The 27,778-nt window shown below is 43.2% G+C and overlaps 1 protein-coding gene across 18 annotated transcripts in view; it reads left to right on the top strand.

Annotated features, from left to right (window-relative positions):
• The window catches only part of DTNA (dystrobrevin alpha), a 444,962-nt gene that overhangs the window by 359,481 nt on the left and 57,703 nt on the right, over window positions 1-27,778 (top strand). For 10 of the 18 annotated variants that reach the window (XM_056521817.1, XM_056521818.1, XM_056521830.1 and 7 more), the window contains 6 exons: window positions 631-797; window positions 1,793-1,917; window positions 4,965-5,045; window positions 5,539-5,628; window positions 10,285-10,362; window positions 24,124-24,216. In XM_056521817.1, the coding sequence (XP_056377792.1) occupies window positions 631-797; window positions 1,793-1,917; window positions 4,965-5,045; window positions 5,539-5,628; window positions 10,285-10,362; window positions 24,124-24,216 (634 nt within the window). Of the gene's footprint in view, window positions 1-630; window positions 798-1,792; window positions 1,918-4,964; window positions 5,046-5,538; window positions 5,629-5,978; window positions 7,321-10,284; window positions 10,363-24,123; window positions 24,217-27,778 lie in introns of those variants that run through there. The other 8 variants (XM_056521827.1, XM_056521832.1, XM_056521828.1 and 5 more) reach the window with 6 other exon arrangements.

Below are 27,778 nucleotides of genomic sequence, written 5' to 3' on the forward strand. Positions count from 1 at the left end.
CAAAGGCAAATCTAGATCTCTGGAGATGGACTTGTAACCTTGAGATTGTTGATATTTTTCATAATTTTGGTTCTCAAGTCCTCAGATAGTCCTCTTTCTGTTGTCCATGCTTAGTGCAAATACTAAGTTAACATCTTTGCTTTTTATCTGCTTTCAAGTGTGATTTTTACTTGCCCCAAGTGAGTTTAAAGGAGCATCACATGCTTGAAACAATCTTATTTTTCCACAATTTTGAAAGGGTGCCAATAATTTTGTCCAGGCCATTTTTGGAGTTTGGTGTGACATTATGTCCAATTTCCTTTTTTCTTTCCTTTTTTTGGTTTAGTTCCAAAACACACAAAGGGAATAAACATGTGTATAGCAAAACATGTGTTACTGCAATCCTTTTCTGTGAGAAATACTTAATTTTCTTGAAAAATTTCAGGGGTGCCAACCTTTACGGCCATGACTGTATACCTATTATATCATCCTCACATGATTCATACAAAATATGAAAAAAGGAATTTGGTGACAGGTATCCTTCAGAATGCTATTGGGAAGCAGCAGTCTTTTTTTTACCCCGTAAAAAGCACAATTGACTGTCATTCCCTATGTGACCGTCCTCCTTAATTCTTTTCATCTCTCTCGTAGTCTTCCACCCTGTCGAGTGCTCCTATTGCCACAGTGAGAGTATGATGGGTTTCCGCTATCGCTGCCAGCAGTGTCACAATTACCAGCTCTGTCAGGACTGTTTCTGGAGGGGACATGCCAGCGGTTCCCATAGCAACCAACACCAAATGAAAGAGTATACGTCATGGGTAAGAGAAGGTTCACTGGTTTTGCAGCTGCACCGCACAAGAAACACACACAGGAGTGGACTCAAACCCAGAAAGACAGGGCAGGGCCCGACAATGAGTGTGATGAGAGGACGATTGTTACTTTATCATTCTGGAAGACCCTAGTTTATAAGTGGAGCACATGTAAGTATTTAGCTTGGCACAGTGGAGTGTGACTATATTGGTAGTACTGGTACTGCAGGCTGGACTACAAGAACTATGAGTTGCTTTAAGGTATTTTTAATCTTTGTTCAATTGTGTCACAATTCTGCCATAGACAGAATTGTGTTCGTATTAAATATCAAAGTCATGCAGCAAAAGATGGTGAATATGTTGATTGCTGACATAAGTCATTGCTACAATGAATTACATAAATAGAATATGTATATTATGGTGGATGTAACATGTAAGACCCAGTGCTGCTATAAAATATGCCATATCTAAAACATGTACTAACATTGAAGACTCTATTCTTTACATGTTATGTATGTATGTATGTAATTCCATGGACAGTATTATAAGATCTGTATTTTCTTATCTTTTTGGTACCATTATCAAACCGTTGGTCAGACAGCAGTAGACTGCTTATGGCAGTACAAAGAACTGCAGAAGTGTATAGATCCTTTAGAGACACTAGGTTTTCCTTAGCGAATGATAAATAAGAACAAGACTTTATGAAAAAAAAAGGTGTCATGCTAAGGGAACACACATAGAAATAAGCAAAAAAGTGAGTGTTAGAATGCTGAGATACACTTGCTGGTAACATAAGTAGGTTCATAAACACTATCAAGGGAGTTTAGAAAGTCTTGTAGGAATAGAATGGTACTGGTCATACTTCACTCATAGACTTCTACCCATCTGCCCTAGGGAAAAAACTACTTGAGGCTCTGTTCACGTGTTGCAGTGGGGTAACGTAACATATTATTAACACAGTGTTAAATATAGCTGTTCTCATTACATGTGTTTGCTGTTCACAGAAATCGCCTGCAAAGAAGCTCACAAATGCACTAAGCAAGTCTTTAAGCTGTGCTTCCAGCCGTGAGCCTCTACATCCTATGTTTCCTGATCAGCCTGAAAAACCTTTAAATCTGGCTCATATTGTGTGAGTATCTTACCATCGCCTATAGAGGACCTCCTGTGTACTGTAAATGTAAGCAAGGACAGCATTTAGAGGTGGCCTCTGGGACCAAAGCTCTTTAGGTTGCTGTGAATTGTGTGCTAGCCTTGGGGACAAAAACAACCGCAAATCCTTTGTATCCCATATCTTTTCTGCAGCTAAGCAACATGCTCAAGGTTGGAATTCTATAGTGAATAATGTACTTTACTAAGCGAAAATAACCATGTAATGGTGGGAACACAATATAGTGAAAGCTAATCGCTAATATCGAAGGTACAAAGTATAATGCCCTTTTTTGAGGGGGAAGTAAACAAACTTACATTTTGCAGTCAATGCCATTTACTTTTATTTTACAGAAAGTTACCACATTCATATTAAAACTGTGTCTCCTAAAGCAAATAGAACTATAAAAAAAAACTTGGGTCTGAACTGTGTGTCCATATAAAACATTTATCGCAGAGCATGTTTTTTTTAGGCCATTCCTCTGCATTAATACAGCACCAAGCACAACTTAGAAAATGTTTTCTGTCCTGTAAATCAGGCAGTTTTTAGTATATACATGACTGAAAGCTGTCACTTGTTGTATTAGTTTTTATTCAGTCTTGCTTTTGAACAAACTTTAAACATACTTTAAAGGAGCATCAGAGACAACCACTTTCAAAATACAGCCACTCCCAACACCGCTGTTATCTGGTTTTGCCGGGAAAAGCAAGCCAGCCATTTCTCCTGCTGCAACATGTAAGTTTAGCATTACATGTCAACAGTTCATCAAGTCTGCCAGAATGGAAGACGCTTGTAGAGGAAAGTCATAAATGGGCACCCCTCTTCCCTCCTGCCCTATGATCACGTTCATATGCAGAGTAGAACATATAGACAGTCCCGTTAACAGATTTGTATCCAAACTGTATAGTACAGTAAAAGGTGTTGTTTAATACAGAGAGGTACAAGATAACATAGATTTTGTAGAGGAAGGGTTATTTTCAAATTGCAATTTGGTTTTTAGCTACTTTGACCACTCTGTCCCACTTCTAGCACCAAACCAATAGGGACTCTCTTGAGACTATCTTATCTTAGCTTTAGATAACTAATCAAGTTTAGGAGGTCAGGCATATGTGTCTTTAATTCTCTTGCAAAGAATCAAACAATAACTTGCTATCATATTGCTTTAATTATAGCAACAGTGTAGATCAGTGGTTCCCAACCTAGGGTACAAAGTACCCCCAGGGGTACTTAACAGTTCTCCAGGGGGTACTTGAAAATAAATCAGTAATGGAGACCTTAGCCACTGTTCACTGCTTCTAAAGTGACCAGGTCCAGTTAAAAAGAAATGAGCCGTGGCTCTTGGTAGGCTGATGTCCCTGCATCAAGGAGTGGAGCAGGAGGACAGCAGAGGAGAAGAGCGAGCACAAGGCTGCTGTGAACAGTAAGTACCATTAGCTTTGGTGCTCTACTTCTCCTCTGGATTTGAGACCTACTGTTATGAGCCATAACCATAGGTCCCCAGACCAGAGGAGCAATGGTGTGCAGAAACTGGACAGTATTGGGGCCTACCACTATATATGGGGGCATTTGGGGGGCCTAAAACTATATATAGAGACAGTATGGGGGGGCAACAGATAAATATGGGGGCAAAAAAGGGGGCTTAACTTTATGGAGACACAAAATGGGAACTATTACTGAGTTGGGCAATACACATAGGGAGTTTGTAAAGAGGTGGGTAGTGTACTGGACAAAGAAGCCTAAAATATCTGTGAAGACAAGTCCTGTCCTGAAGAAATATTAAACATGGTCCTGGCCAGATAGTGAAGAAAAGTAAAAGTAAACAACTCCGATCAGAGAAGACGTCACCTGTGAATCAGGGGACTGGGGAGAGGAGGAGAGCATATGGAGCAATGTAAAGCATATGAATTATACCATATTTATTACAAAAACTTTTCTAATATAGGGGTACAATTTTTGGGAATGGGCTGTCTGGGTACTTGGGCAAAAAAGGTTGGGGACCACTGTGGTAGATTGTAAGCTAGTAGCGGCAAAGTTCTCCTTCTTCTATGTGTTCCTCTCTATTCTTATATAGTTTAAATGGTAAGTGTCTTTTATATATGTTCTACAAATAAAAACAATATTAGCAAAGCTTTGTATAAATAAATCTACTCTATGTGTTATATGTGGTTAAAATTCTGTAATTTCTGTTCCTTTTTGGCATCAAAAGGGACACTTGGTAAGTATTGTGAACTGCTTACATTCTAGCTAGAGATCAATACCACATCATTAGAATAAAGATGCATTGGACCCTTGCATAAAATATTGATTCATTATTCATACATACATGTTTATATCCAAACGTGAGTGCCTTGATGTACAGAATTCAGTAATACTTTATAGATATCTTGCAGTGCATAAGGAAATGGACTTGAGTCAATATTGTCTAAATGGGTTTGATTGAAAGCAATATTTTCTTGGTCAATGATCACATTTGCTGCTAAATGTACTAAGTACCGTCAAATGAATATTCCAATCTCATAAAGGTGATGGTATATGCTAAAATGTTCTGTAACTTAATGATTGGTGGGGGTCCAACCTTCGATTCCTTCAAAGATTAAAAATGTTTTAATAAATAAATAAATAAAAAATAAATAAAAAATGTGCTGCTTTAGCCCCTTAGATGTCAATGGAGTTACAACAGCTGTAAAGGGGGCATCCATAACATCCAGTACTGTTGAGATAGAGTACAGTATTAGCCATAGTTGATTTTTACTCCATGAAGAGCTTTGGATATCAACCCTTTGACTCCAATTATGTGAAAAGCTGCCACCAACCTTAACAGAGCATTGCGAATACAAGAAAGCAGAAATTGAATTAGCCTAATCTGATTTAATGTGGAGGTAGTGCATAGTGGTTTTACTTTGTGGACTGGTTATTTAAGCATGCATTCTGTCAGTGAATGTCTTACATTGAAGAATTACATAATTATGTAGTTGTAAATTGTACGGTGTGTGACAAGCTATGCATCTAAAGATCTACTTTTCTCGTAGGCCTCCAAGACCAGTTACCAGCATGAATGACACTCTATTTTCTCACTCCGTTCCCTCAGGAAGCCCTTTCACTAACAAAATGTAAGTATCAAAGTCATCTATCTAAATAATGTCATGTGAAGAATATAATTATTGTGTTGTTAGTAAATAGTGGACCTCCTATAGATGCAACGTGGTTTGGTAAAGTGATGTTCACTTCACTAGTGTCACATTGTTTGTGACATCTATAAGAGGTATTTGTATAACTTAAGTGCTTTGATTGTTACAGCTCTATACAGGTAAACATGTTTGTGCCAAGTAACTATAGCAGAAGAAAACATAATCTTTACTCTAACACCAAAACTAAGAAAGCTGACCATGCTATATTTCATTAATGTAGGCTGCATGGTTTTGCTGCTGTTTTAAGGCCATCAGGCTATTCATGTAGAATAATTTTCATGCAGAATTAGCATTCTGGTTTTGCTTTTATGATACTGTGGTGGTACTAGTAGTAGCAGTCTTTGGATCCACATACCTATACTTTGTGGCATTGCCTTGTAACATAACTATCGACTCCGATGTTTGACTCCTTCAGGTTACCTGACAATGTAAGTGTAACTAGTGCCATCACTGATGAACATTCTTTGATAAAGATGTATGTATGTCAACTGCAGAACAGTCCACGGTCAGTATAAGAAAATTAAACCACTAACCATGTTAATTCAGTAGGTTGTACACTAAACCATTAGCATCTAGTTGTGTGTAGAAGCTTCTAGATGAGCCAGGGGTGGAGCTTCCCTAATGTTAACATAGACCGCATGCCATGTCTTCTATAGAGACAGTATTATATAAAACGAAGACTTCTCTGAATATAAATGGTGAGTGTCATGTTAGAGTCAATATTTTCAACATTGTTTTTTTTTGTTGTTGTATTTTTTATCAATAGAAGTTGGTTTCAGGAATATTATATGTACATTTCATGCAATATATGCTAAACCTGTATACTGTATGCCCACATTAATATGTTTTTTTCAGAGTAGTGACATGATATTGCATATCCAATGCAGTTATGGTGTGGTGGGATGAAAGGAACCTAAAAGTGCCCCCAAGAAAACACTGTCACCGACTGAACTGCCTTCTTAAAACAGAATGCATTAGCATGACATCACTTGCATCAGGAATCCTAAAAACAAGCCTCATGAATCCTATAACAGATTGCTAGTTGGAATAAATAGTGCTGTACTCAAAGGCTTGATCTTCTCTGCACCAGCAGCTCTGAAAGTATCATTGGCCAGAGACAAAAAGGAATTAGTTACACAACTACTTCAGCTATCTGTTTGATCTATATTAGTGCATACTAATAAGATTACTTGATATAGATAACAAATATTCAGACCATGTTTTTGCTATTTCTCTATCTATTCATCTAACATGCCATTTGGTCAGGAAGAGCAAGTACTGGGTCCATCGTGTCAAAAAGTTAACAAAAAATTGTCATTTATTTGTTTACATTCCTGCTTATTCTGGTCTTAGAAGTCCTATAGGTGGAGTTACTTTAAAAAGATGTATCCCCTATCCACAGTGATGTCCTGTCTCAGTCAGTGATTGGCTGAGCAGGTAGTCACTGCCGAGACCAGTTTGTCTTAGAAGGTGGGGGCTGGAGCACTCCGAGGTAAGAGACAGGTCCCATCCTGGAGAACGCAGGTCTCAGCAGTGCGACCCCCTGCGATCAGACACTTATCCTGTGGATAGGGGGTACATTTTTAATAATGGGACAACCCCTTTAACGATTAATAGCCTTCCCTGTGTAAATGTGCTTATGGACAGAGATAGCTTAGGAACAGCCACTGGACTCCTAAAGCCAGAATAGTTGACAAGTCATCTTTTCCTGCAGAACGTTTAGCTTCTCCTGCTGTATAACATGCTTCATGCTGATCACACTGTTGAACAAGAAGGGTTCCCTTCAAGTGATTGTTCCCTTAGGGCAGCCATTTTTCGGATTGTTGTTAATCATAAAATAAAGGTGCTAACTCTGTCAGATCATCATGCCCATTAAAGCATAACAGAGCTTTACTGCATTCTGAATATTGATCGGCTCTAAAGTGAAAATATGGATAAAATGTTAAATGGCACTTTGCATGTGTAACATGATTAATCCTTTTTCTTTCATTTATTTTAGCTAGAGCATTTTAGCATGTCCACATGCTGTCTGGTTAGATATATAGGTTTGTAATTTCATGAATGGTTAGCTTGTTGCTTTAATTTGTTTTATTTGGATTTTTATTTATTTATTGGTTTATAACAGTAGTAAATGAAGAAGGTAGAATATGTTGTCAAAAAATATTAAAGTTTACAGGGGGGGGGGGGGGGTTTACAGGATTAGAAAAACAGAGTTGTTTTCTTTGAAAAACAGCACCACATCAGGTTGTGTGTGTTATTGCAGTTCAGTTTCATTGAAGTAAACGGATTCACATTGTAATTCTACACACAACCTGAAAACAGGTGTGGTGCTTTTTTTTTTTTTGAAGAAATCAGCTTTGTTTTAAAAATTTTGGACAACCCCTTTAACCGCTTGGGGACGAAGGGCGTACCTTTCTGCCCATTTCCCACTCCCTTTCTATGACACGTGCCCAGTAGCTGAGCGTGGGTCATAGCGGGGTGGTACTGGCGGCTATCTGCGGCCGGGACCCATGGCTAATGCCGGACGTCACCGATCACGGTGATGCCCGGCATTAAACCCTTAGACGCCACAATCAAAGTTGATTGTGGCATCTAAAATGTTAGAAACCACTTCCCAGCTGCTCACGGTGCAAAAAATAAGCCCTCATATAGCCCCGTATACAGGAAAAAAAAATTATAGTGGTCAGAATAGGACAATTTTTAACATGCAAATTTTCGTACAAAAAGTTATAATTTTTTAAATGTAGTAAAGCAAATCAAACATATATAAGTTGGCCATAATTTTAATTATACAGACCTACAGAATAAATATAAGGTTTGTGCACTATTTTGAAAAAGTCCAATTTATGGGAAATATGGCTAAAAATAATAAATTAATCCCCCACCATGACCTCTTCAATGGGTCCCTGTCTCCACTACATTTACTGCCACGTCAGTGTAATGAAGAGTTGCCATCTGTAGCCATCGCAGTGATCAGGTGATCTGTGTAGGTCCTGTTTCTGGAGTTCTTCTGGCAATCGGGGCTATTATCACTGGCTGAAGCTGTAAGCAGTCAAACATAGAACGTACCCACTGATTTGGAATTGCGTACAAACCCCAGTTTAGTTCAGATTTACTGTGGACTTGGGAAAAATATGCTAATAATTTAAAGATAAAGTCAATGTATTTCAAATCCACAGTGGCAGATTTAGCTGTGGATATGCAGAAGGTCCACAGCAAAATCCATGATACCTGATGAAATATTGGAAGATTTCAACTTGACGTGGAATAATTCAGCAAGTTATCCTACTCAGCATTTGACATGCTGAGAATTTAAAATCCGCACTGCTGGTCAGCTTCTGCATGTATTTTATCTGATTTATTTTTTTCCAGTGTTTGGTTGATATTTTAGAAGTCTCATCCACTTCTGCCACACGTTGCCATACCCTTACAGGCCAGCCATTCAGACCATTATATGTATGGTACACCAGACAAAGAACTGCTTTCACTTATTGAGTCTGCACTCTGGCTCGTAGATAAGGGTCCATATGTACTAATAGCATAAAAATAAAGCCTTGTTAAGTCTGCTCTTTAGAATGTACCTCTACCCAGCCTTGTAGATTATTTCCATCTAAAGGAGTACTCCAGGTTACAACTTTTTTTTTTGAAAACTTGCCCAGAATGCCAGCATTTCAAAAAACAAACTGGACCTGCCGATTACTGCTCCCTTTTCCTCTGGTATCCTGCCCCTGGCCTCTGCAGTGATGCTCTTCTTGTGGTCAGCTAATCGCCAGCCACAGTGATGTCCTGCCTCTGATAGGCTGAGTGGCAGCGTGATGTATTGAGGCCAAGCACCAGGAAGAAGACCGTGAGCAGGAAACTGGGGGAGCTGGTGAAGGAAAGTTCAGCTTGTGTTTTTCTGGGAAAGTTGAAAGTTTTATCCCAGAGTACTCTCTTAATTTTGACCTAGTTGCATTCTATTTACACTGACTTTAGTGTTCATCTTGCATTCTTTTGGATTTCTCCTGTGCTCCAGCTGCATGCCTATTACACTGACCCCAGCCTTCTGTGGATGGTTGTGTACTGTAGTAGGATAACTAAATACAGTGAAACCTCTCCAGAAGACCACTCCTTATCCAGACCATATTTTGTGTGATGGATTTTCAGTCAACTATACATTAATGCATCAAACAGCAAATAGATACAGGAGCTGGCACTACTGTTCACTCTTTAACTGTTGAGGCTCTATGGTGTCTCAAGGGGGGTGCTGAGGAAGCTAGCGGAGGTGCTGCAATCTCTGAAAGTCCACAGGTTAGTGCAAAGCATACAATGAAGAAAAACGAGAGGCCACTCACCGCTTCTTGTGCTTGCTTTATTAATCTTCGTGCATTAAAATAGCCAGCTTGTCAGGCAATGAAGCTTTGTCCTGCCAAGCTGGCTATTTTAATGCACGAAGATTAATAAATTAAGCAAAAGAAGCCGTGAGTGGCCTCTCGTTTTTCTTCATTGTATACATTTATGCATACTGGCCATTTTCTTGTTGAGGACCATCCTCATAAAAGAGCACTGTTAAATGCAATTTTGAGTGGTCTTCTCAAAGAAGTTTTTTATAGAATACAGCAGTGAGATAAGTCTGATAAATGTAGTTGAAAATGTCATGAAGAATTCTAAAATAAAAAACTATAGATCAGATCATCACATCTGCTGATTCGTGAAACTCTGGCATTAGATTATTGATATACAATATTTGTTCATTTAGCTTTGTATTATGTATTGGACCACAGTAAAGCTGACCATATGCACAAGAAAGTTTTGTGCCCCTATCATCAGTGAAACAGTGTCAGACAGATAATAATCCAACTTGCCGGAGATTTATTTCCACACTAGCGGAACAGTGGATCTCCAGTAGGAATCTCAGGTTTATGGCCAGCCCCATTTCCTAAATGTTTTGAACATATTTTCATTACATGGATAAAAAGTAGACTGCTTCTCCCTGGTCTAGTCTAGTTCCTCTTTTACATTAATTTGTATGTTAAATTATATGTTGGCTTTTATTTAATTTCTCCATAACCAGTGATAGTTACAGGTACTTTACCTTCAGGAGTATTCATTCACCACATGTATCATACCCCTTTGTTCTTCCTATGAGCTTATCTCAGCATTGTTCTGTCTTGTTAACCAGCTCTACTCAAAAGACCTCAGAACCCGAGCAGAGCAGACAGCTGGCTATGGCTGCTCCAACTTTGCTTAAAGGCAAAGGGTAAGTTTGAGACTGACTTGTAGTAGAAGCTGCATGCAGTCCTCCAGAGCATGCAGGTGTGTAGTGGTACCGTAATCCTACTAACCCATACTAATGGCGGTACAAAATATAGAATTAAATTCTTGTATCAGGTATTAACTTATAAAGTAAAAATAAAGTTATAACAACCTTTGTGAAATTCTCTTGGCATTAACTCGATTCAGTGCTTATAATGAAAACGTTTCTAATGTTTACATTTATCGGCATTATCAATATTATTCCTTCTCTGCTTTTAAGCAGAGTGGTTATTGTTGATGTTGTCTAGGGTTGTCTAGATGTTGACGAGGGTTGGAAAAGGAGGTCTGCCACATGCAGAATGAAGCAATTATTTACTTAACTAGGGAGTAGCTGCTATACCAGACACATTACATTTTATAATACAAAGTAAATGTGAGTTAGGAGGAAGAGTAAGGCCAAGCGGTTTTCTAAAAGTACTTAAATGCTATTGTAGCCATGAGCTTTGTTGACAGCAATGGTGTGTCCTGAGGGATTAAACAGGAGATCTATGTCGTCATACTATTATCGTAGGAAGACCATGTCTTTTACTATCCGGTACTCCACCTGTTGTTACACTCATCTTTTGTCACCTGGTCAAAGCCAAATTGGCTATAGAAAACCGTAGGACTTAAATATCAAGGTCTCTGACATATGGTCAGACTTGGATGACTGTCTCCTCTATCCAATAGGATCCCTCGTCTCTCTACAAGAGGCGTAGATGCTGGTTTATAAAATAATCTGCCTGTCTGCTTCCAGCCTCTGAACAGCAGCATTACACCTATAAAGAGGCTGCAGAGCATGCAGACAGCAACTGTGTGCAGGATCAAAAGGACATACTGAGTCACCTAATGCAAATCTCAATCTGCACCTGTCAGAATTACTTTTTCTGCAATGCTGGCTATATATAATAGCAATAAACATGACAACATTCAGCTGCGGTGAGTATAGTACAGAAAGTTTTAGAATTTGTCATCGGTAATTGGTATAATTTTACCAGCCACCATTTGTAGCAATGTGTCCAAGCCTAGTGGCTGTTTCTTGCTCAATTGTATGTACTTGTGTGAACTGTTACAGCAACCTTTAATTTTTAACTACATTATGATAATATGGACTGATGACATTTTCTTATGTTTACAGTCTGCAGACAGTTTGTCCCTTTGACTGATAAAGTGAATTTCTAGACTAGAGGCAAAAGACTTAGCAGAGATACTTTAGCACATTTTCAGACAACTGATAGTAGCATATTATGTTTTCAGTGCTGCCTTACTAGAAGTTCTATAGCAAATGGCTATTCTTCTAGACCACCCTTCTACACATGCATGCTTAGCCTGCCCAAGTGTGCATGTATTCTCACTAGGGAAGGGAATAAACCCCTCTGGCGGCATCTAAGATCAGAATAAAGAAACATGCATGTTGAAATCCAGCCTGCCCAATCCATGATTACTTTAACATCTGCCGGGGGATAGTCGTGGCTCTTTGTCAAACAGATACCCCCATATACATTAGATGGTAAGCTTGAAAACAGAAATCTGCTGGTTTAGCTGTATGTGTTTCTCTTTGGGGTCTTATAAAATATTTTTAAGTAATTTGTAGTGATGTTATCCTCAATTTTTCGGTATCACTACTTATTTTTCCTTTTATATATTTTTTTAAAATTCTGAAATCTTCGTTTTAAATTTTAGCCACTTAGCTTTATAATAGGCACATGGGAGGAAAGCGTGGCCCAGCACGTACAGTACTAGGGCAGTGTCTTCTCAGGTAGCGGAGGGACGTAACAGGTTCACACAGAATGAGGTTGTTTTCGGAGGTACATTGCCCACAAAAGTATCAATATAATTAGCACGAACAGAAGACAGGACAGCACTCACCCTCTAACGTAGCTTTATTCAAGCATCTCTGTGGTGATAAGCAGGTGCAGTGGTGGAGGCAGGGGGCAGGACCGGTACAGACTGTTTCACACTTTTACAGCGCTTCTTTGAGCCGATATACAACTTCCGTTTCTGCCGCGGCATCATAAGAAGGCGCTATGTCTAGAAACGTTATCGCAGGGCGTCTATACAATGTGAACACGTGATCCATACACCAAGCATGTGATACAATATCATGTGACATAAACAAAAAACTAAATAGACAGCTGACTTGTGGGAAGCCTATCAGGCTGAATTTGTGGGAGGGGCTTTGGCTATTTAACATCCATCGGCCCCTCCCTCTGGGCGTATGCTGGGTTGGCGAAATTGCGGGGGTTCTTTCGTTGCGTACGCTGGGTCAGGTGTGTGGTGGTGCAGGTAAGTGCTGGGTGACCGGCAGGTTTCTTTTACTGGGGCCCTGGTCTGTTGCTATTGCTCCCCTCGTTTGGCGGGCAGGCTCCGGCACCCAGCGCGTTATGTAGGCGGCGGTCCGACGGTGCAGCGCATGCCCGGGCTGGCCGCAGTGAACATGGCCTCTGGATCCAGCGGCAGCTGGCGGCATGGCAGGCGCGGGGAGACGCGACCCACGTGGGTCTCCCTGTGCCGGCGTCTCACGTGTAACGCGGGGCTCTGAACGGGCGGAGTCACAGCATGCCAGTGAGCCGGCGGTATAGCTCCACGGATGGTCAGCAGGTGGCGCTGGAAAAAAAAAAAAATTTGTGTGTGAGGAAATGTTAGGCTTACAGAGTGTATTGGTACCATGCAGTAATAAGGGGCTGGCTTATGGTGCACCGGTGTCAGGCCACAGTTCCTGACACATGCACGGTCGCAGACAAGGGGCAGCTTGTAAGTTAATAATACTATAATCCATATTACTGTGGCTTCGGTTTAGGGGGGGGGATGGTCATGCATATCGGGGTACCGGGTCAGAGGCTTGGGGTAGTCAAGTAATTAGTGGGGTTAGGGTAGTTTCAGGCATAGGGGGGGGGGCTAGGGGGTGCCAGCATGTATGGGTCAGAGGTGGTAGGTGGCGCGTAAACCATATGGTTAGAACACTGTTAGTTTCTCTTGCAGATTAGGTGGTCTGTATCCAGTTAGGTGGTTGTTACGTTCCTGGTCATTGCAAACTTGGCTACGGTCAGTACCAACCGTACGGCGGTTGTTCATGTTATTTATTCACGTTTCACGGTGGTCATCACTTTCGCTAGCAGACGCTAGTTCACGTCATTTCAGTTCAAATGCTTAAATACTCCTGTTACATTAGTTAATGTTACGCACTGCTGCTGTTACACATAGGCCCTGAATCACTGTATATCTGACTCGACATGTCAGATAGGGTTCAAGGCGTCATTGCTACTGTCATGCATACAGAGCATTTAGTTTACACGGGTAGTGGTCACTGCGATCTTGACTCTTCTTCAAGGGTGACCACTTGCCTGCGGTGGTTGCTGACACGTCTTCAGAGCCATCGCTAGTTAGTTAGAAACGGTGCACACTGTAATCTTGACTCGCAGTCAGGAGGTGTTCACGGTTTAGTTATTCATGACTATACGCGTCATGCACACGTTCTCGGTCAGACACACGGTCAGGCCTCGTTTCAAACTATTCAGGTGGTACTCTGGGTCGCACTGGCACTACGGTCAGCACTCTTGGGTTCGGCCACATTGCACGGGCAGTCACCTGCAGCTGTAAGCTAACATTAAGTATGTATTCGGTTGTTTGTAGGGTTACAGTCGATTTGCTGTTCGTTTCAGGCGTCTTACTGTTGTGTTACAGTGGTGGTAAGGTCAGTCAGTACTCAGCATGGGGGGTATACGTTTCTCATATCAGGTGACTCATGATTACCGTTTTTTTCCCCGGCACCCGTTACGGCCCGGACAGGTCATGTCTCACGTGTCAGACATAGAGGACCCGATGTCCATCCCTGATACACCAGCTAGAAGCTTTCGTGCGAGGGACGCCCTCCTCTGCAGCTTACAGGGCTTGGACGATCCCCAAGTTGATGGAGGAGTTGCGCAAGAGGGCAATTCCATTTCCAGCAACCGCCCGAAAAGCAGAGTTGTACAAACTCCTCATGGCGGATCAGGGGGCTGGCGACAGTCAGGAGGGGACCTCGGGCCAGTCCACCCTCTCTGAACTGCATGCAATGATGACTTCCATGTTGGGCAGGCTGGATTCTCTGGAGAGAAGGGGCATTCAGGGGCCCCCAGCTCCAGCAGCATTGCAGGCGCCAACGCCTACACAGATGTCTGCCCCTGTTCCGGTAGGCAACCCAGGTAGGCGCTCTGGGCCACCAAGGGTGTCACCAGTCCATTTTGTCCCAGCGGCCCTGAGAAAGGACATACTGGAAGGGAAGGACATCAATTTGGCGGCCCTGTTGCTATCTGCCTTCGACGTTGAGGACACTAGAACGGTAGCGTGCGCTGACTTATCTGTTGTCCTTAAGAGTAAGGACACCAGGCTGAAACGGAAGCTAAATATCCACGAGTTTGTGATTGCCTTCAGCAAATACAGGGAGGTGATATGCTCAGCCAGGCCGGAGCGCAGAGAGGAGCTCGACCTGTATTTGCTGAGGGTTACTGAATACGCATACAAATACGGTGGTACCCATTTCTACGATTATCATAGAAGTTTCTCAGCCATGGCAGCGGCGGCCTTCAGCCAAGATGGGTACCTCACGGACTGGAGCATCGAAGATTCACAGATGTTCTGCAGCCACTTCGCAAATCTCAAATTCCCCGCATGTGCCGCCTGTCAATCAATCACGCATACCACGGCGTGGTGTGTAGGGCTGGCTCAACAGGGCGAGCAGGGTGCCACCAGACCATCCACTTCCACGGACAGTTTCAGCAGGTCCGCACCTTCCGTGGATAAGTTGGGCCGTCCAGTACACTATCTCGGAGGCTCACAAATTTGTAACAACTATAACATGTCTTCGTGCAACTTCAGCAATTGCAGGTTATTACACGTCTGCTTCTACCGCTTCAGGGCACATCCGGGCTCTGCATGTAGGCAGAAAGGGCCAGCATGACTAGGCGGGGTACGTAACCCAGTCCTGGCCGCTCTGCTCGCACATCACCCGGACCCAGATTGGGTCCAGTGGTTGATCAATAGTTTTGACAGAGGCTTCCACGCCGGCATGGGCACACTGCCGCAGGCCACATTTGAATGCGACAATCTGCTGTCTGCCGTAAATGATCCCGCTGTTGTCACAGAATTAATAAATGCTGAGCTAATGAAAGGTTATATGATTGGCCCCTTGTTAGTTTCTCCATTCAGGTCTTGGAGGGTCAGTCCGGTAGGGGTGGTAACAGGCAAGTTCAATGGGAAAAAGAGACTGATATTTGACTTGTCGGCTCCTCATGGGTCACTTGTCCCCAGTATCAACTCTCTCATTCCATCCGAGGAGTTTAGCATGCACTATTCTTCCATAGACCAGGCTATTCAGGTCATCTTGGCGCTCGGCCCAGGGACTTGGATGGCGAAGGCGGATATCACTGATGCCTTCAAGTTGCTGCCATTGCACAGGGACCAGTGGCAATGGTTTGGGCTCAAATGGCAGGGGGCATATTATTTTGCTTCCAAGTTGACTTTCGGATGTAAGAGCAGCCCGTGGCTGTTTGACCAACTGGCCCAGGCATTGCACTGGCTGCTGGTTAATGTCTCTGGATGCAGCCAGGTCATCCATTATTTGGATGACTTTCTTCTGCACAGTCGCCCGAGGGAAGAGCCGGACCAGTTGGTCAGATTGCTGAAACTGTTCACTGATATTGGGGTGCCAGTGTCTCCCAAGAAAACGGTCGGTCCAACTAAGTGTCTCACCTTTCTGGGAGTAATCCTAGATTCAGTCGCAATGCAAGTCAGCTTGCCCACTGACAAACTCAACCGTATCAGAGACACTATCCACAAGTACACGGTCTCCCAGGTCACGACCAAGGGCGAGTTGCAGAGCTTGCTGGGAATGCTGGCATTTGCTATGCGAGCAATTCCGCAGGGCAGAGCGTTCGTATCCAGAATATTGTCTTTGCTGCATGGTGTCCCTCATCAACACAGTAGGGTTTGGTTAGGTTGCCAAGCCCTGGCTGACCTGAACATGTGGGATAGGTACATGGCACAATGGAATGGGACAGCTATGTTTGTCCCGCCAGCCTCCGAGTTGTCCCCCAAGATCTGCACCGATGCGTCATCTTCCACCGGTTATGGTGCAGTGTGGGGCGGTAGGTGGATGGCGGGCCAATAGTCCAAGCAGGTATTGGCTCTGGCAGGCTTCAGCAGCACTTCGGCACTTTTTGAGGTTTTCCCCATTGTAGCAGCTGCAGTGACATGGGGCGACAAGTGGTCAGGACAGACGGTGGAGTTTCAGTGTGACAATCAGGCGACAGTTGCCATGGGCAGTTCCAGGCATGCTACTGTCATGTCATTCATGCGCAGGCTAGTCTGGGTGTCCTTACAGCACAACTTCAATTTTGTAGCCAGACACATACCGGAGGTAGACAACACGGCCGCAGATGCTCTGTCCAGGGCTAATTTCCATCTCTTTTCACAGGTGGCTCCGCAAGCAGACGCAGTAGGAACACAACCCCCTTGCCTGGCACAATTAATCTTGGACTGAATTATTACACACAGGTGGCTCGGGAGTTAATGTCGGACGCCTTAGCCCCCAATACCAGAAAGGCCTATCATGCAGCACACGACACCTTTAGGTCATATCTGTCGCAACATAGCATCCCCTTTTCTTACGACACCACTATCATTCTATCTTTCATCGGTTTCTGCCACTCTTCTCTGCACCTGTCTCATAGCACTATTAAATCTTACCTTTCGGGCATTCAGCATTTCATTTCTTTATCCCACCCAGACAGGCTATCTATCCTATCATCTCAGGCTGTCAAGGCTGCGCTCAGAGGGGTGGTGGCTCGTAGCTCCACAGCGCCACCTCTCAGGAAACCGATCAGCGGCGAGCTGTTCCGAGCCATGTCTGACGCATTAGCCAATAACCCGTTTGGCTTCGAGCGCAGTCTGATAATCAAATCTGCCATTTATCTAGCCTTCTATGGCTTCCTCCGGCCGGGTGAATTTTCATGTGTCAGGCGGGGAGCGACACATCCACAGAAGGCTCATTTAAGGTGGCAGGGTTCTTGGTTCGAAGTTTCACTGTCCGTCACAAAAACTTGCAGGTGGGGGGCGGTGGATAAGTATTTTCCTTCAGGTAACAACTGGTGCCCGGTGGCGGTGTTGGCACAACTGGTTGAGTTCCTCCATGATAAGCCTCCGGAGTCGCCACTGTTGCCTTTCGGTGGGGGTGCTCTTACCACTTCTCTTTTCACATCGCATGTCCGCACGCTGCTTGGCAATTTAGGACACAACCCCAGAGAGTTCTCAGGTCACTCATTCCGCATAGGAGCAGCATCGGCGGCCTCCAGGCACAAGGTGCCTGTACATGTCATCCAGAAGTTGGGGAGGTGGCGTTCTGATGCATATACCACTTATGTCCCAGATCACTCAAAGGAAATGGCAGAGGCATTTAAATTTTTGGCATTATAAATAAATGATACTTAATTTACCCTAACTGGTGGTGTATTTTTGCCCTCTATAGGCGGACCCTCGACGCGGTTTTCAGGCACACCTCAACCGCTGTTCTATGTTATAAGTAGAGTTTTGTGTTAGGTCTTGGTAAATCTAGTTTCTTGCAGGTGGCCTTGGCAGGAGATAACAGGTAAGCCCATGCACGGTTCAAAGTCCTGACCACAAACTAATGAAAATGCAAAATAGAAGGCTGCATACATGTCAATCAGGTAGGTACTGCCGCTACATTAATGTAAGAGAATTATAAAAACGGTACCTGGACCTAATGGTCCAGAAGCATCGAGCTTGATTATCCAATGAGCTTTTCTGCATAGCAAAAAAGGAATGTCGTCAGCGCCTTGTGGGAGCGACTTAACTCTCTAAAGGCCGTCGATTTTAAGATTCACCGGGATCACTTGCATGTAGTTCTTTCACGTGGGCAATCAATCTGGGAGCGCCAACTCCTGTCCTAATGGAACGAACATGTTCTCGGAAATGGATATGGAGGGGTGGAATCTTCTTGCCCACGTAAAAGAAGAAACAAGGGCACATGATCACATACAAGATAGGGTGTGTGGCAAGTTATTAAATCCTTCACAAGATGACAATCGGTTAAGTAGATGTCTCTTAATGTCTGTAGCCTGTGTAAAAAACGTAGCATCATCACTATTAACCTTTCTCAGTTTTAAGAATTGGGATTAATAAGGGATTAACGTGCATAGGATGCAAGCTACTATAATAAAGGAATTACGGGCAATAATTTTACAGCACCCCTGTGTAATTAGTGTGTTACCTTTGACAATCAGTTTTAACGTCCAAAAAATCAAGTTCTAGGCCCCCAAAAATGGACGTAAACAACATTCTTCCCATTATCCCAAACACTAAGGATACCTGATGAATAACTTAATATTCCTTGCAAATTAATTAGTTGGGGAGAATATGTAGCATAGCTCGAATGCGGCAAGAAAAAGATTAGCATAGGTACAGGAGACCGGGGTGCCCATGGCAGTCCCGGTCTCCTGCCTATATAAAGTGTCACCGTCCCTAAACTCATTATGGGTGAGGATGAGGAGGAATGACTTGGTCACAAAGTCAATAAAGTCGTCCGTCTTGTCGGTCTTAGTCAAAATCTCATGAGGGATGTGGGTGTGCAGGCTCTTAACATCCATGGAAGAGAGTCGGTATATCTCCTGCTAATGGAAACCATCCAAGTGTGTCAGCAGGTTATCAGTGTCCTTCAAGTATGATACTGTAGATGATAACAAGGTCTTCAGGAGCCACTCTATGTACTTTGAAAGTTACACAGTCGCAGAGCCGATCCCCGCCACTATAGGGTGTCCTGGGGTCGGCTCTGAGAGTTGTGCACCTTCGGTAGGTGGTACCACTTTGCAAATTGGGGATTCTTCAGGATTAATTTATCTGCTGTAGCCTGAGTTATCTGGCCTAATTAACACTTCTTTCTAAGAAACGTGCAAAGCTGACGAGATACGTACAATCTTCAGAAAGGGGGATATCAGTTAAATCGACAACAATGTTAGTGTCACTAGATGTCTCTAGTCCCTCCAAGATACCCTCTTTCTTTTCAGCTGTGTCCCGCCTTCTCTTTCTCCCTCTCCCCCTTCTGGTTCTTTTCCTAAAGGGAATGAACCTGTGGGGATGTTTTTCCTCTAGGCCTTGGAGGTAGTATACTGGTCCGATCTCGAGGGGCACACAGTCTCATCAGCATCCGAGACTGATGTCCAAAAGTCGGAACATTGGTGTCGCTGATTGCCTCTTCGTTGATTGAATGGTGTTCTGCGGCGTTTATTACTCTTCTTGTTCCATGAAATTACTTGAATGCACGCCAAGGGGACTGCGGATCTACAAGATCCCATCACAGTTTACAGAGGACCCCCAGTTCATGTCTGAATGGGAGCAGGCACATTTGGAGCATGCATCATCCAGCATGCATCCAAACTCACAAAGATCATTCTCAACAAGAATAAGTCAGAATACGAAGCAGTAACATCCGACCTGTTCAAGACTAAAACAGAATATTGCATGCGAGTCAGCAAAACTGCTTATAATTCTTTCTTAAAGAAACTAGAGAAGATTTCTGTGACACAATTTCATATAATGGAACGTAAGCAAGAGAAATTCGTCAAAGATAAGGCGGACTAGCATGCCCCTCAAGTATTTTCATGGAACAAGAATATTAACATACGCTGCAGAAGACCATTCCATCAGCGAAGAGGCAATCGGTGACGCCAACCTTTCTGACTTTTGGACATCAGACTCGGACGTGAGTCAGTTGGATGAGACTGTGTGCCCCTCGAGATCGGACTATTATACCACCTCCAAGGCCAGGAGGAAAATCATCTCCACAGGTTCATTCCCATTAGAAAAAGAACCAGAAAGGGGTGAGGGAGAAAGAGAAGGGGGTATCTTGGAGGGACTCGAGACATCTAGTGACAATAACATTGTTGTCAATTTAACTGATATCCCCCTTTCTGACGATTGTATGACCCTCTTGTCTAAGGGCCTCAATTACGGATTGATCCAGTCCAGATCCAGTCCAATTTAAGATAGATTTGTTGAACACCACTAGGAAAATAATTTGTTCCACAAGGTTAATTTGTGTGTGACCCACAAGATCCTAAAAGTAGGGGAAGTTCCAGCTTCGATAGGCCCTTTGGGGTTTTCCCGATTTTGGGGGCAACCTCAGAGGACCGTGATATTCTGAATACACTGTGCCATCTGTCTGACAAAGAGCCTGAGTCTCTCTCTGACTCCAGCAGAGAGGTGTTGTCCTTTAGAGGAGATAATCCGTCCACGTACTCGCCTCCTGTCCCTGTGGGCAATCCTATCGACCTATTCACGCAGGGGTAGAGCGTGACATTAAGGCATTAATATACCCCAAACCGAGGAACATGTCTGATGGAGTAAGGAGAGCACTCAGATGGCTCGCTTCTAGGCCTGACTTGAGGGTTGTGAAAGCCGATAAGTGAGGCAGTACGGTACTTATGCATACAGAAATTTATGAGGCAGAAAATTATCATCTTTTAGGAGATACTAGCACCTACAGACTGCTTACTGTGCAATCTCACAAATGGGACCATGAGTCAGCTTTGCACGTTTCTTAGAAAGAAGTGCAAATTAGGCCAGATCACTCAGGCTACAGCAAAGAAATTAATCCTGAAGAATCCCCAATTTGCAAAGTGGTACCACTTACCGAAGGTGCATAAGTTGCAGAGCCGATACCAGGACGCCCTATAGTGGCGGGGATCGGCTCTCCGACTGAGTACCTTTCCCAGTACAGAGTGGCTCCTGAAGCCCTTGTTATCATCTACAGTATCATACGTGAAGGACACTTGTGACCTGTTGACACACTTGGATGGTTTCCATTGGCAGGAGACATACCGACTCACTTCCGTGGACTTTGAGAGCCTGTACACCCACATCCGTCATGATGCGGGTGTACAGGCTATCCGTGAAATTTTGACTGAGACCGACAAGATGGATGACCTTATTGACTTGGTGACCCTCATCATCCTCACCCATAATGAGTTTAGGGATGGTGACACTTGGTATAGGCATGAGACCGGGACTGCCATGGGCACCCTGGTCTCCTGTACCTATGCTAATCTTTTTCTTGCTGCCTTTGAGCTTCGCTACATATTCTCCCCAACTAATTCATTTGCAAGGAATATTAAGTTATTACTCAGATATGTCAACGACATCATAACTGTTTGGGATGGTACAGAAGCCAGATTCCTTGATTTTGTTGCTTACTTAAATGCTAAAAATGAGGAGAATATGTTGTTTACGTCCATTTTTGAGGGCCTAGAACTTAATTTCTTGGACGTGAAACTGATTGCCAAAGGTAACACACTAATTACACAGGGGTACCGTAAAAGTATTGATCGTAATTCCTTACTTCATTACAGTAGTTTGCATCCTACTCGCGTTAAGCGTAGTATTCCTTATTCCCAATTCTTACAACTGAGAAAGGTTAATAGTGATGATGCTACGTTTTTTACACAGGCTACAGACCAAGAGACGTCTCCTTGACCGACAATATCCAGCTAAGATAATAGACCAAAGTTTGACCAGAGCTCTGAAAGCCCAACGCTCCAATCTATTGCACTGTAAGAACAGATGTATCCAGAAACCCAATAGGTTCATCTTTTCTCTAGCAAACTCCAATATAAACAATATTATAGTCAGTACAATTGGCAGGAATTTGTACATCTTGGAATCAGATCCTGATTTAAAAGAGGTTGCTGCCGATTCCCCCCTTATCACATATAGGAAGAATCGTACCCTGGGTGACAAATTAAAGTAAACGGGCAATCTGAACCAGGCTGTACTAACAGGTGGCTGCGACTGGCTTATCAGTATGACACCTAAAGGTAATTTTTCTTGTGGAACATGCTCCTTTTGTCCCCAAAACTTGTCCACAAGGTTACAACTTGGGGGGAATTGTCATCTTGCAAAGGATTTAATAACTTGCCGCACACCCTATCTTGTATATGTGATCATGTGCCTTTGCGGCTTCTTTTATGTGGGTAAGACGATTTGGCCCCTTCATATCCGTTTCCGAGAACATGTTCGTTCCCTTGGGACAGGAGATTGCGCTCCCAGATTGATTGCCCACGTGAGAGAACTACACGCAAGTGATCCTGGCATCTTAAAGTTCACTGGCCTTGAGAGAGTTAAGTCGCTCCCACAAGGCAGTGACCGACATGCCTTTTTGCTATGTAGAGAAGCTCATTGGATAATCAAGCTCGATGCTGCTGGACAGTTAGGTCTCTGACCACATTGAGCTAGTTCCGTTTTTATAATACTCTTAATGTTAATGTAACGGCAGTACCTACCTGATTGACATGTATGCAGCTTTCTGTTTGGCATTTTCATTAGTAAGTCAGTTCTCTATTTAGTTTTTTTTTGTTTATGTCACACGATATTGTATCACATGCTTGGTGTATGGATCATGTTTTTACATTGTATTGACGCCCTGCTATGACGTTTCCAGATGCGGCGCCTTCTTAGAACACCGCTTCGGAAACGGAAGTCGCATACCGGCTTGAAGAAGCGCTGTAAAAGCGTGAAACAGTCTGTACCTGTCCTGCCCCCGCCTCCACACACTTTTTTGCATCACCAGCTCCTGCACTGGTAGCCTAGGATGCAGATCTGGATACTTTGTCTCCTACTGACTAGTTAGCTGCAGCCCACCATATAGGCAGACTGGTGTTTAAAAGCAGAATACCCAAATACAATGATTTAGAGACACAATTTTTCAAAAGTAAAATAAATAAATAAATGGGTTATAGAGACTAGAAAGACATTCCTGGCTCCATGAGTTGTGTCTTCTATTGCAGTCAACCTACTAGAAAGTGAATTAAACTCAGCTGCAATACCATGCATGACCTGAAACAAGTGTGGCAATGTTTTTTTTTTTTTTTAACAGCCATGTTTTTCTATCCTATAAATTATTCAAATATACAATTTAAATTGTAAATAATTTCTCCACTGTTCCCCTGCTTTGATATGTTTTGACGGAGAAATGTAGGTTATGTTGGGCATTGTTGAGATATAATAGTGTTTTCATGGGGCAACTTATAGACGAGGTTCACATGACTTTTTAAATTTGGTGATTACTTGTGGAAATGCTCCCAACATATACGACTAAAGGTACGTTCACACAGGCAGGTCACCTGTGAGTTTCCCGCGGTGGGTTTGAACTGCTGCAGATTTTTGTCAGCAGGTTACATTAACTTCAAAAGAGTCTGCTCCAAATATTCTGCAGCTGCTGTTTTGCTCAGCCAGACCTCCTGAGCCAGAGTCTCCCTATGCGTGCAAAAAATGATATACCACACTTTTCAGTAACATACATTTGACGGCACTTTTAAAAAAGATATGCAGGACAAAGTGCAGTCCATGCATAATGTAAGCATAGTTTCCGTTTAGGACTTTTTGTTGAAAATAAAATATATTGTTGGTACACTTTGTTTAGCAGATGCATAATCAAAGTGCCAAGATGTCTAAGTATTTGGTACAAATATGTAGCCTTTAGGAACTAGTGCATGCTGTCCATATATTAATATTCTGATCAGAGGTGATGGTTTATTTTGCTGCATGCTTTTTTCCTTTTTTTTTTCTCTGCTTTTGCTATTCTGACATACATTTTCAGCATGCAAACATTACATTTTGACTTTGTTGAACGTCTTAATTTTTCATTTAAGCTTTTCCTATTTTCAAACCATCCTTTTAGGTTACAGTACAGCCTAGATGTGGCAGACAGGCTGGCTGATGAACATGTTCTCATTGGGGTATATGCCAGTATGCTGCAGAACAACCTTCCACGGTTAGTTAAGGCTTGGCAAATGTCTTGTGTGTACAATATGGAGGGGTGAGGCATGCGATGGTCACTTGTTGATGAAACCTAGTCAGCCAAGTCTGATGACTTCTGCCTGTGTTCGGGTGGCCCAGTTACTTGGATGAGATATATATTTGTAAGAGAGGAACTGAGCCTGCATCATGCTCTAGATCAGTGGTAGGCAACCTTTTGGTAGTGCTGTGCCAAATTTTTATTTTGAATTGCTATTTGTGTCGGCAATATAGGTGTGGCTTTATTATTGTGGTTTACCACTGGTGGGGCTTGTCACAGGTTAGTTTTTTTTTTTTTCAGAATGTTTCCAATACATTATCCCTACTGTAAGGACCTTACAGTGAGAATAACTCATAGGAAGGGGATTGCCACAATAGCCAATAAAGTTTTTGTTCAACATTTGTTCAACACGCATAACCATTTTAATATAGACCCCAGAATCAGACCCCACCATAATACAGACCCCAGAATCAAAGCCCACCATAATACTGACCCCAGAATCAGAGCCCACATAATACTGACCCCAGAATCAGAGCCCACCATAAATCAGACTCCAGAATCGGAGCCCACCATAAATCAGACTCCAGAATCAGACCTCACCATAATACAGACTCCAGAATCAGACTGCACCATAATACAGACCCTCTCCCCCCCTTTACATAATACAGACCCCAGAATCAGACTCCACCATAAGAGACCCCAGAATCAGACCACACCATAATACAGACCCCAAAATCAGACCACACATAATACAGACCTCAGAATCACAACCCACCAAAATACAGACCCCAGAATCACCACCCACCATAATACAGACCCCAGAATCACCACCCACCATAATACAGACCCCAGAATCCTCACCCACCATAATACAGACCCCAGAATCAGACTCCACCATAATACAGACCCCAGAATCAGACCCCACCATAATACAGACCACAGAATCACCACCCACCATAATACAGACCCCAGAATCAGACCCCACCATAATACAGACCTCAGAATCAGATCCCACCATAATACAGACCTCAGAATCAGACGCCACCATAATACAGACCCCAGAATCAGATCCCAGCATAATACAGACCCTCCACCCTTTACATAATACAGACCCCTAAATCAGACCCCACCATAATACAGACCTCAGAATCGCCACCCACCATAATACAGACCCCAGAATCACCACCCACCATAATACAGACCCCAGAATCAGACTCCACCATAATACAGACCCCAGAATCAGACCCCACCATAATACAGACCACAGAATCACCACCCACCATAATACAGACCCCAGAATCAGACCCCACCATAATACAGACCTCAGAATCAGATCCCACCATAATACAGACCTCAGAATCAGACGCCACCATAATACAGACCCCAGAATCAGATCCCAGCATAATACAGACCCTCCCCCCTTTACATAATACAGACCCCTAAATCAGACCCCACCATAATACAGACCTCAGAATCGCCACCCACCATAATACAGACCCCAGAATCACCACCCACCATATTACAGACCCCAGAAATACCACCCACCATAATACAGACCCCAGAATCAGACCCCACCATAATACAGACCCCAGAATCATTCCCCACCATAATACAGATCCCAGAATCATTCCCCACCATAATATAGACCCCAGAATCATTCCCCTCCATAATACAGACCCCAGAATCAGACCCCACCATAATAAAGACCCCAGAATCAGACCCCACCATAATACAGACCCCATAATCAGAACTCGTCATAATACAGACCCCAGAATCGCCACCCACCATAATACAGACCCCAGAATCACCACCAGCCATAAAACAGACCCCAGAATCACCACCAGCCATAATATAGACCCCAGAATCACCACCCACCATAATACAGACCTCAGAATCACCACCCACCATAATACAGACCCCAGAATCCCCACCCACCATAATACAGACCCCAGAATCAGACCTCATCATAATACAGACCCCCAGAATAAGACCACCATAATACAGACCCCAGAATCACCACCCACCATAATACAGATACCAGAATCAGATCCCTCCATAATACAAACCCCAGAATCAGACCCCACCATACTAGACCCCAGAATCAGAACCCACCATAATACAGACCCCAGAATCAGATCCCTCCATAATACAGACCCCAGAATCACCACCATAATTCAGACCCCACCATAATACAGACACCAGAATCAGATCCCTCCATAATACAAACCCCAGAATCAGACCCCACCATAATACAGAAGCCAGAATCAGACCCTACCATAACAGACCCCAGAATCAGAACCCACCATAATACAGACCCCAGAATCACCTCCATAATACAGACCCCAGAATCAGACCCCACCATAATATAGCCACCAGAATCAGATCTCTCCATAATGCAAACCCCAGAATCAGACCCCACCATACTAGACACCAGAATCAGAACCCACCTTAATACAGACCCCAGAATTAGATCCCTCCATAATACAGACCCCAGAATCACTGCATAATTTGTAGATGACATGCTGTTATAGAGGATGTAATGAAAATAACTGTGTCCCCGTAGCTGAATGGGACCAGTGTAGTGATTGGCTGTACACAGTGGCCCTGATTTACTTATGTCAACCCCACTCTTTCTCGGGTTGTGCGACCAAATTTGTGTCGCATAGCCCATGCAACTCTTTGTGTGACACAATTTTCCGACACAAAATACCATCACTCAAAGTGTTTTTTAAACCCGTCAAAATGGGCGTGGTTAGCTGAAAAAAAGAAAAAACACTGAGTATGATGAAAAACTCACCGGAAAACGTGTGAATTTTGCTTCACCAAAACAGAAATTACTCAAAACCGAGTGAATCCTACCCCCACCATGGAAATGGTATATTGCATGTTGGGGGCAGTAGTCACTTCTGAGACCTGAATGGCCTGTACTGAGGAGCAATTCAGGGCTCCCGGTGGGGTTTTCAAATAGAAGCGATTCGGTGGGGAAAGATGTATAGAATCGCTGTTGCGAAATATAAGTCTTGCTCCCCACAGCACATTTATATAGGTATTGTCCCCCACAGCACGTATATATATATATATATATATATATATATTTTTTTTTTTTATTTTTTTTTTCCCCCCACAGCACTATCATAAGGTCCCTGGCAGCGCTATGAAGGAAAAGTATTCTAACAGCACTGCATCAGGCCGGCTTCCCGGCCAGATGCACTACGATTACAATACTTTTCATTCATAGCGCTGCAGAGGCATATGATTATAGAAGCGCTGTGGGGGCCAGACATATAGTGTTATCTGGCCCCCATAGTGCTGCTATGTACATATGTCGCCGCAGCGCTATGAAAGACAAGTATTTAGTGCATTGGCAGGTCGGCTCCCTGGTCCGATACGCTGCTAATAGAATACTTTTCATTCATAGCACTGCCGGGGGGCTTTTGATAGTGCTACAGGGGGGAAATATATATACACATGCTCTGCGGGGGACAATACTTATATAAATGCGTTGTGGGGGCATATGATTGTGCTGCGGGGGACAATA

The sequence above is a fragment of the Hyla sarda genome, chromosome 5, assembly GCF_029499605.1.
Source record: "Hyla sarda isolate aHylSar1 chromosome 5, aHylSar1.hap1, whole genome shotgun sequence".
Taxonomy (NCBI): Eukaryota; Metazoa; Chordata; class Amphibia; order Anura; family Hylidae; genus Hyla; species Hyla sarda.